The sequence below is a fragment of the Cyprinus carpio genome, chromosome A19 (assembly GCF_018340385.1).
Source record: "Cyprinus carpio isolate SPL01 chromosome A19, ASM1834038v1, whole genome shotgun sequence".
Taxonomy (NCBI): domain Eukaryota; kingdom Metazoa; phylum Chordata; class Actinopteri; order Cypriniformes; family Cyprinidae; genus Cyprinus; species Cyprinus carpio.
In genome coordinates, this window is record NC_056590.1 from 14,770,270 (window position 1) to 14,785,220 (window position 14,951).

At 37.0% G+C, this 14,951-nt stretch overlaps 2 protein-coding genes across 2 annotated transcripts; both read right to left on the reverse strand.

Moving 5' to 3' along the window:
• Nucleotides 1–753: 753 nt before the first annotated feature.
• Nucleotides 754–4,346, reverse strand: LOC109069743 (XK-related protein 8-like). Its single transcript, XM_042777177.1, has 2 exons — nucleotides 3,606–4,346; nucleotides 754–2,226 (listed from the first exon to the last, which is right to left on the reverse strand). Exons 1-2 carry the CDS (start codon nucleotides 3,957–3,959, stop codon nucleotides 1,372–1,374), a joined length of 1,209 nt encoding a protein of 402 aa, XP_042633111.1. The 5' UTR covers nucleotides 3,960–4,346; the 3' UTR covers nucleotides 754–1,371.
• A 5,053-nt stretch (nucleotides 4,347–9,399) lies between these two features.
• LOC109111697 (XK-related protein 8-like) lies at nucleotides 9,400–14,393 on the reverse strand. Its single transcript, XM_019124663.2, has 3 exons — nucleotides 13,690–14,393; nucleotides 11,366–11,559; nucleotides 9,400–10,327 (listed from the first exon to the last, which is right to left on the reverse strand). Exons 1-3 carry the CDS (start codon nucleotides 13,998–14,000, stop codon nucleotides 9,597–9,599), a joined length of 1,236 nt encoding a protein of 411 aa, XP_018980208.2. The 5' UTR covers nucleotides 14,001–14,393; the 3' UTR covers nucleotides 9,400–9,596.
• Nucleotides 14,394–14,951: the final 558 nt, after the last annotated feature.

The following is a 14,951-nucleotide window of genomic DNA, read 5'->3' on the forward strand; positions in this document are numbered from 1 at the left end:
TTTGATTGTGATTAATGAAAGGTGAAATTTTTTTGTCCATATAATGAAAGGAACCAAAACTGCTTGGGTACCAATACTCTTTGGAATATCTTTTAGGTGAGTTTTTTTATTTTTTTGTTTTTGAGTGTCATTTTATAGTTTTTAACTGATTAATTTGGCCCAATTTTCCAAACCATTCATACAGTTCTCGAAACAAAGACGCGTTTCTCAGAACTTTTAACACATTTCACCTGTTTGCACACACGTTCCAATTTGCTCAGTGTTTTCTGCAAAACACTAAACAAAAGGGGGAGGGGGGTGGGTTAAGGGGCCAAAGAACAATTATTCCTGATGAAATATGGGCAACACTAGTTGACCATGTTCTTGTGCATGTGATGACCATGAGGGAAGCTGGCAAACGAGTTCAGGCGAATGTGAGCAGATCGGGTCTATCATACGAACATTTAGAGAAGAAAACAGCTACCTGATATTTGCAAAAAACACTGTGCAGTAATCTACAGGGTTTTTATACTATTTACATAGTATAAGTATAGGAACATTATTGGATGGCTTGCCATTGTGGAGGTCCCTGGCCAGCATGGGGGCAATGTGACACTTTGCACTACCATCAGTCACCGGGGTTCTCCACCATCATTGGAAAGGTTATGATCGAAACCCTTACGAATGGGAAAACCTATTGCAAGCAATGGAAGAGGGCTGTGGTGACATTGCTATAGAGTCGATCCAAAGCTGGATAAGACACAGCAGAGCATATTTAATAATAATAATTTTAATAATAAGAGGTTTTAGTAACAGTGTTTTGAATTTATCTCACTGGTGTTTTCTAGGCAGTGGAGTAGTCTGTGTATTTGTTAGGTTTGTGCATCATCTGAGGCCAACGTTTGATTTTGACCTAAGAGAATATGTTTTTGACTAGAATATTTAGTTTTGACCTGGAAGCTTGAGGTTTGTGCAAGTTGTGAGAAAATTATGAATTGTTTCCTGAATTGTGTGTTAGCAATCGAGGAAAACTGTAATCAACATTTATATGTCACAGTGTCTTAAATTAAACAATCTATTAGTGTGACATAAACAGAGCAACACAAGTTTAAGGAAATAAGGGAAAATGTCAACATGACTATGAGGTCACTTGGTTCTGACAACACCATAATACATTGCTCTGTGTACAACTTTGCTCTCCAGTAGTCTTCCAGATCAAAAATACATTTTAAATTAACATACATCAAAATACATTACATCAGTTAATAAAATATACTGTTTTACTGTAAATTCATTGGTTCTGACACTGTGGTTTACTGTGATTTTAAATAAATTATAAATACAAACTATATTTTGAAGGGGGGGGGGATCTTCAAAAAGTTCAAACAAGTACTAGAAGTAGAAATTATCAGCCATGGTCCTGCTCCTCTTGAGGGCTCCAGTGAGAGGCTGCACAGGAGCTGCAGCTATATCTTCCAGGGACGAGACTGTCGAGTCTGTCAAGTCTGTGTTATATGTTGCAGCTTGTTTAATCTGCCCTTCACGAGGATCAGTTATTTTTGGATGAAACCATCTGTAGTATATAATTTTCACTAGTATTCCAATGATGTACAAACCTAGTAGTGTCGGGATCACTATAAAAGGGTGTAAGCAGCCTGCATACTCAAACACCTTCCAGCACCATAAGCCCAGCAGCAACATTGTGTCCAAAGCCATGAAAATATAATACAGAACCATTTTTACTTTTATGCTTCCTTTTTTTGATACATTAAACCAGCTGAAGTACCAGATGAGTCCAACAGCAACTCTGAAGAGCCATTCCCAACCAGGACTTTTCATGTGATCTGTTTTCTGGCTCCAGGCCACTAAAACCAGCAGCATCCACAAGGACAGGAAGTGAGCTATGATGTAGCATGGCAATACACTGCAGAAGAGTGCCAGAGCAGTTACACGGGGAATGATCAGCAACAAGTTCCACAGGAAGTAGACACCAGTGGAGATCCAACTCATCTTGCGTTTTTCAGGAAGATAGATACGCATGCTGCGGTGGTACAAAGCAACGCTTAAGGCAATCCCAGCAGCCGATGTGAGGATCTTTAAACCTGAAACAGAAAAGCATTGGATGTAATTAAACAATATCAGATGAATATGTGAGTGAGGTATATAATTACAACCATGCTGATGTCGAGGCTCTGAGCAAAACACAGTAGTTGTGCTGTTGAATGAATCAGTGTTTGGAATGAATTGGTTGAGTGAATGAACCAATGACTCACTCATAAAGACCTGTTACCATATAACCACATTTTCTTTTTGGAGTTTTCAATGTGAACACACCAATCAAACAAATCAAACTAATCATGCATAATCACACTAATTATACTAAAAATGACATAGAATAGTGCATACAGTAAGTACACACATTGGGATGTAGCTACTGTCTTAAAACATTAAGCCATGTTAAGCATTTTAGAATGTCCTGCTGTTTTTAATGATTAAAATACTACACTGATGTTATGTATATAGATTACAAATAGGGTTGCAAAAGGGTGGAAAATTTCTGGTAAATTACTGGAAACTTTCCAAAAAATACCTGGAATATTCCAAAAAATTCCTGGAAAGTTTCACCTATTTGCAACCCTAATTACAAGTGCCCAAAACTTACAGTTTGTTCACATATCTTTGTTTTTCTTCTTTTGAGAAATGATAATTTAAAAAAAAATGTGGCTTGAAACAAATGGAAACTTGAAGTCTGGTCTGTGGTCTGTACTGAAGTTCTATGGATTCTAAATTGATGTTTTACCTTCCAGGTCTCCGCACCAGTCTCATGACTGAAAACTATGAATTATCGCTTTTAAATGGTTCAGAGGCGCATGAGAATTATGACCTGAAAGTAAAAAAGTGTTCTGGATTTGAGACAAACCTGTAATAAGCTCCAGCTTTCCTCTCTGTAGGATTCTAGACAAAATGAGTGTGAGTTGTGGAGTGTTTTCAGAAAATGCCTCAAATAGGCGAAGCATCTGAAGATCATGTTTCAACTTCACACCCACATCCTCTCTTACACTATGCCTCACACCCTTTCTGAAATTATTAATGCAATGAAGAAAATCCATTGTGGAGGTCTCTATCACCCCCGCATACCTGTGAACACAAGGTACTTGCTTTTATTTAAGCAACACTTAATGAAATATAACTTTACAATAGCCAACAGTGAGCCCACAGTTTGGATTTTCTACATTAAGAAGTACTTGTTTATTTGTATATGTAAACATATTGACTCCAGTCTGTTTCCATACCCGTTCTCATACACGTTTATTGAGAGTGTGTTTTAAAATGATAACCCAAATCAATTGTTCACATTAAGGATTAAGAAAATCGCTATATTCAGTTTGATTTAATGTTAATATTGAAGGGATCTGTCATCATTTACTTACCATCATGCCATTCCAAACCCAAAAGACTTTGAAACACAAATGAAGATATTTTAAATGATATGAGGCATCAGAATCTCTGAGGTTTCATTAAAAATATATTCATCTTCGTCATTTTGAAAACTAACAAAAGTCTTAAGGGTGACTTTGATGACTGAATGATGATTAAGTACTCTTATTTCTGAAATAAGGACTTGCTAAAAGTATGCTAAAGAATACTGAAAATTGAGAAGCAAACCTGAGGTAGACTCCGAGCTGCAGGAAGTGGAATGGTTTGATCAATGAATGCCGGTCTGTAAATTTCTCCACCTTAGTCTCAATCTTGTCCAGTGAATCAGAGTACCAGAGCCAGCTGAACACCTGTAACAACACTGAAGAGCCCAGCAGCAGAAAGATCATCACTGCCATATACACATAGGCCCCATCCTGATAGAATGACACAACAGTCCAAATGTCCAGCACTATATCCACCAGGAACAATATCAATCCTACCAAAGTAAACAGGTATTTCAATAAACAGCCAAGAGGAAAACACTCCTGAGTCTCCACCATGATTCAGTCCAGTGTGAGAAACCTTACAGCATGACCATGTAATGTTTTTCTTTAGAGAGAGATATAGATATGTGCTGTTAAAAAGATCTGAAGCAGAACATAAAGTTTATGTCCACTCATAACTCCTCAGGCATTTGAATTATTGGTCAGGTGTCAGACTGCAGTGAGTGATGTCACATGTGATCAGACTCACACGCATTGGTTTAAAGTGGGAAGTGTCAATGTCAGAATCTGTTCCATGTTTTGTGTGTGTTCTGCTTCCTATGTTTCCTTTTGCCCTTATTTGGTCCTTCCCGTTCCTGTCCTTTTGTTAATTTGTTCCAGGTGTGTCCCATTAGTTAATGTGTACTGTGGGAAGTCATGGCCTAATGGTTAGAGAGTTTGACCCTTAACCCTAAGGTTGTGGGTTCGTGTCTCGGGCCGGCAATACCACAACTGAGGTGCCCTTGAGTAAGGCACCAAACCCCCAACTGCTCCCTGGGCACTGCAACATAAAAGGCTGCCCACTGCTCTGGGGTGTGTGTGTGTGTGCACTTTGGATAGGTTAAATGCAAAGCACAAATTCTGAGTATGGGTCACCATACTTGGCTGTATGTCACATTACTTTGTCTCACTTTTGTCTTCACTTAATTAAATACTTTGGATTTTGTATCACTCCTCATCTCCTTGATCCTTCGTTCTCGTGCTCCAAGTGTGAATCGTGACAGAACAGTGGAATGAAACAAGATGACTACGGCTGAAGGGAGGTCGGGAGTTGGAGAGGTATGTAGAGGAGTTCCTAGAGAGCTCCAACCAGGTGAGCTGGTTCTCGGCTGTGGCTGAATGATGACGTAATCGGCTGCAATCTTCCCACGTATAGTTTTCCCCTGATCAAGTTGATTAATCATGTCCTAGACTTAAATGGAGTAAGTCTCGAGGTAGAAGAAGTTCAGAGTGATCATTATCCAATCCCTCCCAAAGACCACCGGCCCTGCCAGCTCACCCCTTGCCAGGAGAGGTAGAAGAAGTTCAGGTTCTGACCACCCATCTCCTCCCAGCACCGTCTCTGTCCTCAGCCCAGAAATGCTGGCCGTTCATCAGTCAAGTCCGCTAGCCGTCACTGACTCAGGCCCACCGGCCGCCGTTGACTCAAGCCCACCGGCCGTCCAATTCACCTCAAACTGTAAGAGGGGGATGGGGAGGAAAACACTGCAAGCAGCCCTCATCCTCGCCTCTGAATCGGCTCCAGCCCAAGAGCTTGCTCCGGTGTTGGCTCCTAATCCCCAGTTAAGCCCAGGGAGGGCTCCGAATCCCAAGCTAAGCCCAGAGAGGGTGCTCCGGTGTTGGCTCCTAATCCCCAGTTAAGCCCAGGGAGGGCTCCGAATCCCAAGCTAAGCCCAGAGGTATAGTAGTAGTAGGGCTCCAGCCATAGAGGCTGGGGCTGCGGCCTCGGAGGCTGCTCCGCCATGGCCCCCTGAGCTCCCTGTGCCGCCATGGCTCCCTGAACTGTCTGCTCCACCATGGCCCACTGACCTCCCTGCACTGCCATGGTTCCTTGGACGGCATGCTCCGCCATGGCCTACTGAGTTCCCTACTTCGCCATGGTCTCTTGGACTGCCTGCTCCACAATGGCGCCCCAAACTGCCTGATCTGCCATGGGTCCTGGAACGGGTACCACCCTGAAGGCCTGCCGTCCCAAGTAGGCCTGTCCTGAGGGGCCTCCAGAGTGCCCACTCCCCCGAAGGCGCACGGACGCGCCTTCAGGGAGGGGGGAGTAATGTCAGACTCTTTTCCATGTTTTGTGTGCGTTCTCCTATGTTTCCTATTTCCCTTATTTGGACCTTCCCATTCCAGTCCTTTTGTTCATTTGTACCAGGTGTTCCTTGTTTAGTTCATTTGATCCCAGGTGTCTCCCATTAGTTACTGTGTATTTAAAGTTCTGCCCCTCATTTCCCGTCCGCTGTTAAATGTAATTTCGTGTTATGTTTCCCGTGTTCCTGTATTACCAAGCTTTGTGTTCATTAAATACTTTGGATTTTCCATCACTCCTTGTCTCCTCGCTCCTTAATTCCCGTGCTCCAAGTGTGCATCATGACAGTCAAATATTTGCTCATTATGTTGAAGTTATAAATCTAATGTCCAGTACTGAGCAGTGATTCTCGGTCCCCAATATATAAATGAATAAAAATACCTTGAATGCAATGTATTTCAATTTGCATAAAAGTGTCTGCCAAAAAATGTAAATGTATCTGTCACTTTTAAATACGACTAATATATCCATACAATATTTGTCCCATTCAGCTTGGGTAATGTTGCTTATAGTTAGGCCTGTGCCACTCATGGTAATAATTAAAACTCCACATTAATATAATCAATAATCTGATTTTAAGTATATTATGTTTACTTTTGTACAATAAACAAAGTCAAATTTAAAAACTGGGTCCTGAAGTAAAACATGTTGAGATGTGCATTAAAGTAAATAAAAAAAAAAAATAAAAAAAAAAAACCTTTCCTTGGCCAATTAAGATTTCCTCAACAAGAGATGATGACTTTAGCAAGCTATAATTTCCAAAATACTGGCATATTTATAAAAGTGTACAAAGCATGTTCTGGGCAGTGCATTGCTGTGGTATTTATTTGATTATTCATATATATTTATATGAATAGACTTAAATCCATGTCTTAATGTATGACCAACAGTAATAGGCTACTGATGCTTACTTAAGAATACACACAATAAAACAGCATACATTCTCTGTACTAAATGGTCAATTATCTAACAGAGAGTTAAAGGAATACCAGAAGTGCCAGCCATAATTTGAATTATTTTAAATGCTGGAGAGGATTCAGTCCTACAGTAGTTGGAAAATGCTGTTCCCAGCTGTGCTTCCCATCAGACTTGGTGAACAAAATCTGCTGTCAAGTAACATGTAGTACATGGCTAAAGTTACTCAGAAACAACAAAATAATCAATCAGGGTACATAAAGTACATTGAGAATAATCTGACTGAATTGATTTAATACATTTACAAAACATTCAGTGGAGACCAGTCAAAAAAGTCCCTGAACAGAACTGATGTAATTTCACAACCCATGATGTATTAACTTACATTCACATGTGACTAGACACATTTTAAAGAGCTAACCAATATCTAACTCTCCAGACTCGTGATGCCAGACATTTTCATGCACCAAAATGAAACTAGAGCCAACACCAAATACAGGAACTTACAGTAGGGAACCTTTACTATTTTGTAATAAAAAAAACAAACATTTGACGATATATTAGTAATTTTAATGAAAAAAATAGATAGGATTTGAGCATACAGTAAATTATTTATTCACCGCTCCCTTCAGTTTAATCCATAGTGGAATATATATATATATATAGGAATTCAGATTTATATATATCATCTGAACTTATATGATATAATATATAGCTTATATATATGTTGAATAAATATGGACAATATATATATATATATGTATGTGGTATATAATATATGTCTGTATATATATATATACTATATATATATATATATATATATATATATATGTATATATATATATATATATATATATATATGTATATATATATATATTATATATATATTCTAGGAATTTCCATTCTGTGAGGCTGAATAATTAAGCTTTATGAATAAATAGGACAATATTTGGTCGAGATACAACTATTTGAAAATCTGGAAACTGAGGGGGTGCAATAAAAAAATAAATGTTGAGAAAATTGCTTTTAAATTTACATATTAATAATGATAATACATTTTTGCTACATTTCGTATACGTCATGGAACATGACCTTTACTTAACATTCTAAGGATTTTTGACCTATACAATGCATTGTTATACAGGCTATTGCTACAAATATACCCATGCAGCTTATTACTGGTTTTGTGGTCCAGGGTAACATATAATTAATCTTTTTGGAAAAAAAAAAAAAATGTTTTTACAGATTTATGCATTTACAGATAGGGTAAATGTGCTCCAGTGTAGCCTTTGACAATACCAACAATTCTGTCAAGAAATCCTGAAGGAATGAAAATAGAACTGGAAATATTAACCATTTAGAAAATCAATAATGGAATCAAACCCAAATCCTTTAAAGTGATAATTCACCCAAAACTGAAACTTCTGTCAGGTCCATTAAGCCAAGAACACACAGACAATAAAAATCATTTAAGAATTTTTATTGAATAGATTGCAAACAAGTTGATGTTCCTGAATTGAAATTTGGCAGTATGGCTCTGTTCAGGGAGTCCTCTGACTTTTCATGAGCACCATGAAATAGCAGAGAGTCAGAGGACAGCAGCATTAGGGAACGCTAACACAGTTATATCCCCCCTGTGAACAGAGCAGGCAACATGACAAAGCAAATGCCACGTTATGCATAAGGAGGAGCTGGGGTGGTGGCGGGCAGCAGAAGCGAGCAGCAGTCTGTATGAGCACACTGAATGTGTTTAAATAGGGCGCCTTGTTTGACCTTTGGCCATTTAGCAGTGAGGGGAGTTAACCAGCTAATGCAGCTCAGCTGAAGCAGATCAGCTGGAGCAGATCAGCTGACAGGACAGTGTTGTTAGCAAATAGCATTAGCAGCGTCTTGACTACCTGGCCTGCCAGAACTGATGCTGACGCTCAATTTGTGTCATCATTTATTTATTTTCATGCTGTTCCAAACCTCTGTGACTTTCTTTCCTCTGTGGAACACAAACGATATTTAGAAGGAATTTGTTTTTCTGAGACATTTCTCAAAATGGTTAGGGTTAGGGTTAGGGTTAGGGTTAAAACACAGATGTAAACTCAGCAAAAAAGATCAAACGATCAAAGTCAAGATTTTTCCCAATTTAGCATTTTATCTGAAAAATCTACTTTTTCAAACTTGTCCTAGACAGGAGAAGAATGAATGAATGTAACGCCTTTGTCTGTGTCCACTCCGTCTCGAATCTCGCTCAGGGAAATTGCTTGAGAAACAGTCTCTCTTCCACAGCTCGGTACGCTTTCAACTAATTTTTTTTTTTTTTTTTTGTCTTGAGTAAGAAACTGTATGACATTCACGTTACATTTGACTGATTTTTTGAGTATTGTATTAAATGCTGTATCAACAAATGTCTTTAACCGGAGTCTCCTACCCTACTACTGTAGAGCTATCGTACTGCAGAGTTCAGCTTCAGCCCTAATCAAACACACCTGAACTAGCTAATCAGACAGACGTGTTGAAACAGGATTGGAACTTAAGTCTTCACCAAGTAAAGACAGCTCTTTTGCTCTTCATTTTACCTCTGCTGTGCCTGGCCCCCTATATTTATTATTGTTGTTATTATTAATAATTTTTTTTTATTATTATTTATTACAGTGCACTTTGCTCTCCAATAGTCAAAATCAGTTCAGTTTACCCATCTTGCTCTCTTAAATGTTTTAAAAGATAAAAGCATGTTGCAAACAGAAATCAGTCAAACAAAGGAAATGTATATTATTAATTATTTACACAACAGAAAATGCTACAATATCAAAACATTTTTGTACAAAATCAAGGTATTCTTTGTAGAAAAATACATTATAAATACATTTTTATAAATAAACATTAACTGCAATAAATTATGATGAAATTGGGGTGGGGGTGGTTTTAAAAAGTAGAACCAAGAACTAAGAGTAGAAGTTAGCAGCCATTTTTCTATGTCTGTTGGGAACTCTAGCGAAAGGTTGAGCAGGAGCTGCAGCTGAAATGTGAAGTGAAGTCTGTACCGAGTCTGTCATGTCATAACATGCTGCTGCTTGTCTGAGCTGCTCTTCTTCAATGGGTTCAGCGATTTTCTTTTCATCACAGTTGGGATGAAACAATCTATAGTATATAATTTTCACTATTATTCCGATGACGTACAAACCAAGTAGTGTCGGGATCACAATAAGAGGATTTAAGGAGCTCCAGCAGCCTGCATACTCAAACACCTTCCACCACCAGAAGCCCAGGAGCATCATTGTGTCCAAAGCCATGAAACTATAATAGAGAATTGACTTCAATTTTATGCTTCCTGTTGATACATTAAACCAGCTGAAGTACCAAATGAGTCCAATGGAAGCTCTGTAGAGCCATTCCCAACCAGAATGTTCCATGTAATTTGTTTTCTGGCTCCAGGCCGCTAAAACCAGCAGCATCCACAGGGACAGGAAGTGAGCTATGATGTAGCATGGCAATACACTGCAGAAGAGTGCCAGAGCAGTTACACGGGGAATGATCAGCAACAAGTTCCACATGAAGTAGACACCAGTGGAGATCCAACTCATCTTGCGTTTTGCAGGAAGAAAGGCACGCATGCTGCGGTGGTACATAGCAACGCTACAGGAAATTGCAGCAGCTGATGTGAGAATTTTAAAACCTGAAATGAAAAACCATTGCATGTTATTAAACAATATCACATGTTGTAATAGTGCTGTTCTTCAGAATAATCACAGCTAGTGATGGGTGCTTTCTAAACACTGCTTTGTGAAGCTTTGAAACCTGTTTGTTTTGAACCAGTGATTCAGAGTGCGAAAACTGCCAAAATCATTTCTGTAAGTAAATGATTCAAATGATGCAGTAAATGAGTAAACAAGGCTTTGTTATGTCAGAACTATTTTGAAAGGTTTTGAGATTTCAATGGTTTGCCACTAGGGGCAATCTCCATGAACCTCTGAACCAGTCTCTATATTTTATCTGATCTCAGATCATTTTATTTGTAGATATTTTTCATGACACATTTTTATACCAAAATGGAAGAGTTTCATTGGTCTGATTAACCAAGCTCTCCATAAAACAAACAAAACAAGCCCTACAAATATTTATAAGTATAATAGATATGCTATGGCTGCTGCGGCAGAACAAGAACCCAAGCCTTGCTGCTGCACACATATAAAAATAACCCAAGCATATAACATACATGAAATCACCCCATAGCAGATCTATACAGGTGGAGCTGGGGAAGGTGAAGGGCTTGAATGCTGACTGAAAACAAACCAATCAGCTGCGCTGTGTGAATAATGATGTGATTATATCAGATTGAGTTGGAACCTATTGGCCTTCGCCATCTAGAGTTTCATGACTACGTATAAAATATTATAAAGACACTTTATATTTAATGGCATTATATTATATTATATTATTATATTATATTATATTTGTTAATTGCATTTAATAGATTACACTTTTAATAAAACATTGCAACTGGTTAAAAAGTTATGTATATGTTTGAGCTGAGTTTTGTTGTGGTGTTTCAGGTGCTTCGAAACAAATGACAAAATGATAAACAAATGACTCACAAAGACAGTCAATTAATGATAGAATTTTCCATTATGGGTTAGTTATCACTTTAAGTGGTTTAGAGACACATAAGAATTATGATCTGAAAAATAATAGGTGCTCTGGATTTGAGACAGACCTGTAATAAGCTCCAGCTCTCCTCTCTGTAGGATTCTAGTCATCATAAGTATGAGTTGTGGGGCACTTTCAGAGAATGTCTCAAATAGACGAAGCATCTGAAGATCATGGTTCAGGTACACAGCCACACCCTCTGTGAAACTATTAGTGTGCTGAAGAAAATATGTTGTGGAAATCTCTATCACTCCAGCATACCTGTGAACACAAGGTACCTGCTTTAACTCAAGCAACACTTAATACAACAAAACAATACAATAAACAACAGCAAGGCCACAGTTTATTTAGATGTGTAAATAGTTTGAGTCCTGTTTCAGTTCTCAATCACATTTGTTGAGTTTGTTTTTCAATGATAACCCCAAATCGCACTAAGGATAAAGAAAAAAAGCTATATTTAATTTTTAATCAATGTTGATATTGAAGGGATAGTTCAGTTCTATCATCATTTATTCACCCTCATGCCATTCCAAACCCATATGTGTCAACTTTGAAACAATTAAAAAAAAAAAAAAAAAATTGACACATGAGAAAAATTGTCATTTGTTATTGAAGATGATTGGTTCTTGTTTGTGAAGAAACGTGTTTGTGTGACAAAAGAAACTAAACTCGTTGATTCTCATACATCAAGCATGCATATTTTAGCGTTTTTTATACAGAAAAAAAGCAGTGTTATTAAAGAAGTCACTGACTTTTTGTGACAGATAGGATTCAGTTTATGGCACTTCTCATTTATTCTCATATATTTTACTCATTTATGGTATCCGTAAACAGTGACTGAGTGTCGCACAACTCTGACTGAAATTCAATGACGTCTAAGAGTTCAATGCTGCCAAGAGGACCCATGGTTAATTACACGCTGCAAAGTTTTGGAAATTATATCTACATATAAATGCGTGATTCACTCTGAATCTGCTGTTGATATTGTGATACTAGCACGGGACAAAAATAAGGCAAAAAAATTTCGCAATAGATATGCGCAATGCAAATAGAGACTAATAGATTAACTAGAAAATATATTTTATTATTATTTTTTTTATTTTTTTTGTAAAAGTAATGCCTTGTAAATAATCGTGAATGTCTCACTGTACATTATGTGCTATTCTTGGCATGGTGGAGCCCTTGCTTACACATTATATCTGCACTTTATTAAAAACCCTCACTCAGTGATTTGATTCTTAATTGTCCATCTCACAGTACAAATTAAAATGTTAAGTTTTAGTAAACTTGAAGCTAAAGTTTAACTAAATTTTAATTTGTCCTTCTGAGAGTAAAATTATATTGTGAATTTTTAATAAACTTGTAGCTAAAGTTCAGGTAACAGAAACTGTCCATCTGACTAGTAAAATTAAAATGTATGAATCTGCAAATCAATTAAAATAATTGACAACAACTGCAAACAACTAATGAATTGTGATTTTTATCTCAACGTGCTTCTTTATTATGCATTTTAACAAGTCATATACAGACAAGTGCAACAGCAATAATGTGCATAGTTCTGATCTACTGTCTTAACATAATATGCATGTAACATAATATTTATTCTAAATCATAATATGGTCAGTTTCTATTAATATTAAAGGCTATATGCTTAATATGTAGCTCTGCTTGACATTTTGTATCAGGGGGTCCCTGATCCATGTCTCTATCACCTAAGGCCGGGGTCCTTGTCCTGAAAACATTGAAGACCCTTGTATGTGTCTGCAAAATGTAGTAACTCGCCCAAAACGTTTAATTCATGCTTCAAAATCTAGTTATTGTGTCAACAACTTGGCCAATGCCACCAAAATGTCAAGTGTTTTTGTCATTGTATGAGCCACACTGGTCAAAATGTTTGTTATTTGCAAATTTCATTTCATGTCACATGCAATTAAAAAAAAAAAAAAAAAAAAAAAAAAAAATCTACTTTGTTGACAGACTGCTTTCTATACGATACAAGAGTGTCAAGAGTTTTGTTTGTGTATCACACTGAGCATTTTGGATACATATTTCAACAGTACATAAAAGTATATTGGGAAAAGTCAATACTGTAGTACACAAAAACGAAAATGAAAATTGTTATTCATACAGTACATTTATTTTCGTAGAAACGTGTTTAATGGAAACTGAAAATTCACCATTGCTTATTCATTTTTACACACTCTATTGTTTTCCATCTACTCCACCACAATACATTCTGAAAATTGTCTGAAAACATTGCATTCACTTAAGTACTTCTTTTAAAGTATTGTACATTATTTCAGTAATAAGCAGTCTTTTTTTTAAGTATGCTAAAGTGTACTTCTTCACAAGAGTATTCAAGGAAAATTGAGTAGCAAATCTGTCACAGACCTGAGGTAGACGCCGAGCTGCATGAAGTGGAATGGTTTGATCAATGAATGCCGGTCTGTAAATTTCTCCACCTTAGTCTCAATCTTGTTCATTGAATCAGAGTACCAGAGCCAGCTGAACACCTGTAACAACACTGAAGAGCCCAGCAGCAGAAAGATCATCACTGCCATAACCACATAGGCCCCATCCTGATAGAATGACACAACAGTCCAAATGTCCAGCACTATATCCAGCAGGAACATTAACAATCCTACCAAAGTAAACAGGTATTCCAATAAAGAGTAATGAAAAGGGAAGCTCTCCTCCATCATGCCCAGTGTGAGAAACCTGACAGCATAATAAAAAAACAACAAAACCTCCCTTTAAAAAGATCTAAAACAGAAAGTAAACTTTAGACTCATTCATAAACTCCACCCTAGTAACGTCTTTGAACGATTCGTCGTGTCAGAATGTAGTGATGTCACGAACATGTGACCAGACCAGACTCACAGGCATTGGTTCAAAGTACAAAATTCTCAATGATCTATAATAGAGATCAGGGGAAATGCCAAATAATTGCTCACTGTTTAATTTCTAAATATAAAGTTCAATATTCTAAAAAAAAAAAAGTGGTAGGCAGCAATTCTCAGTCAAAAAAGAAAATGAATTCAAATGTATACCTTGAATGCAATGTACTTCACTTTGCATAAAAGACAACAAATACATAAAATGTACAAATGTAAATCTGACAAGATGTTTGTTCTGTTAAATTTTGAACAATAAACAAAGTCCAATGAAAAAAATTGAGCCCTGAAATAAAGTGTGTTAAGAACCAAATGTGTAATAAAGTAAGTGCACTAAGTGTAAATACCCAACTTGTCAGCAGAGGCTATTATAATTGCATACTGTTTTATAATGTACTACAATACTGAGGTGCAGATATCTGTCCCCAATTTGCATTAAGTAGTAAAAATAGCATCTTATTTACACTTATTGTGAATAAAATAAGCTCTATTTTTTACATAGTGTAAATTACTTAGTGTAAATAGCATCTCTTTCTATTAGCATTTAGTGTAAATAGCCACTGCCTTAAAGTAAATAGGAATGATTGTACTAAAGACTTCCTCAACATAGATGAAAAATTCAGTCAAATATACAATCAAACCAAAAATTATTCAGACACCAGATATCTTTTTATTAGTGGGTGCAGGACACTATAGTTCATTAATGTAAGTGAGGATAGCAAAATAAAATAAGCTGTGACATACCCAAAAATTCTTCAT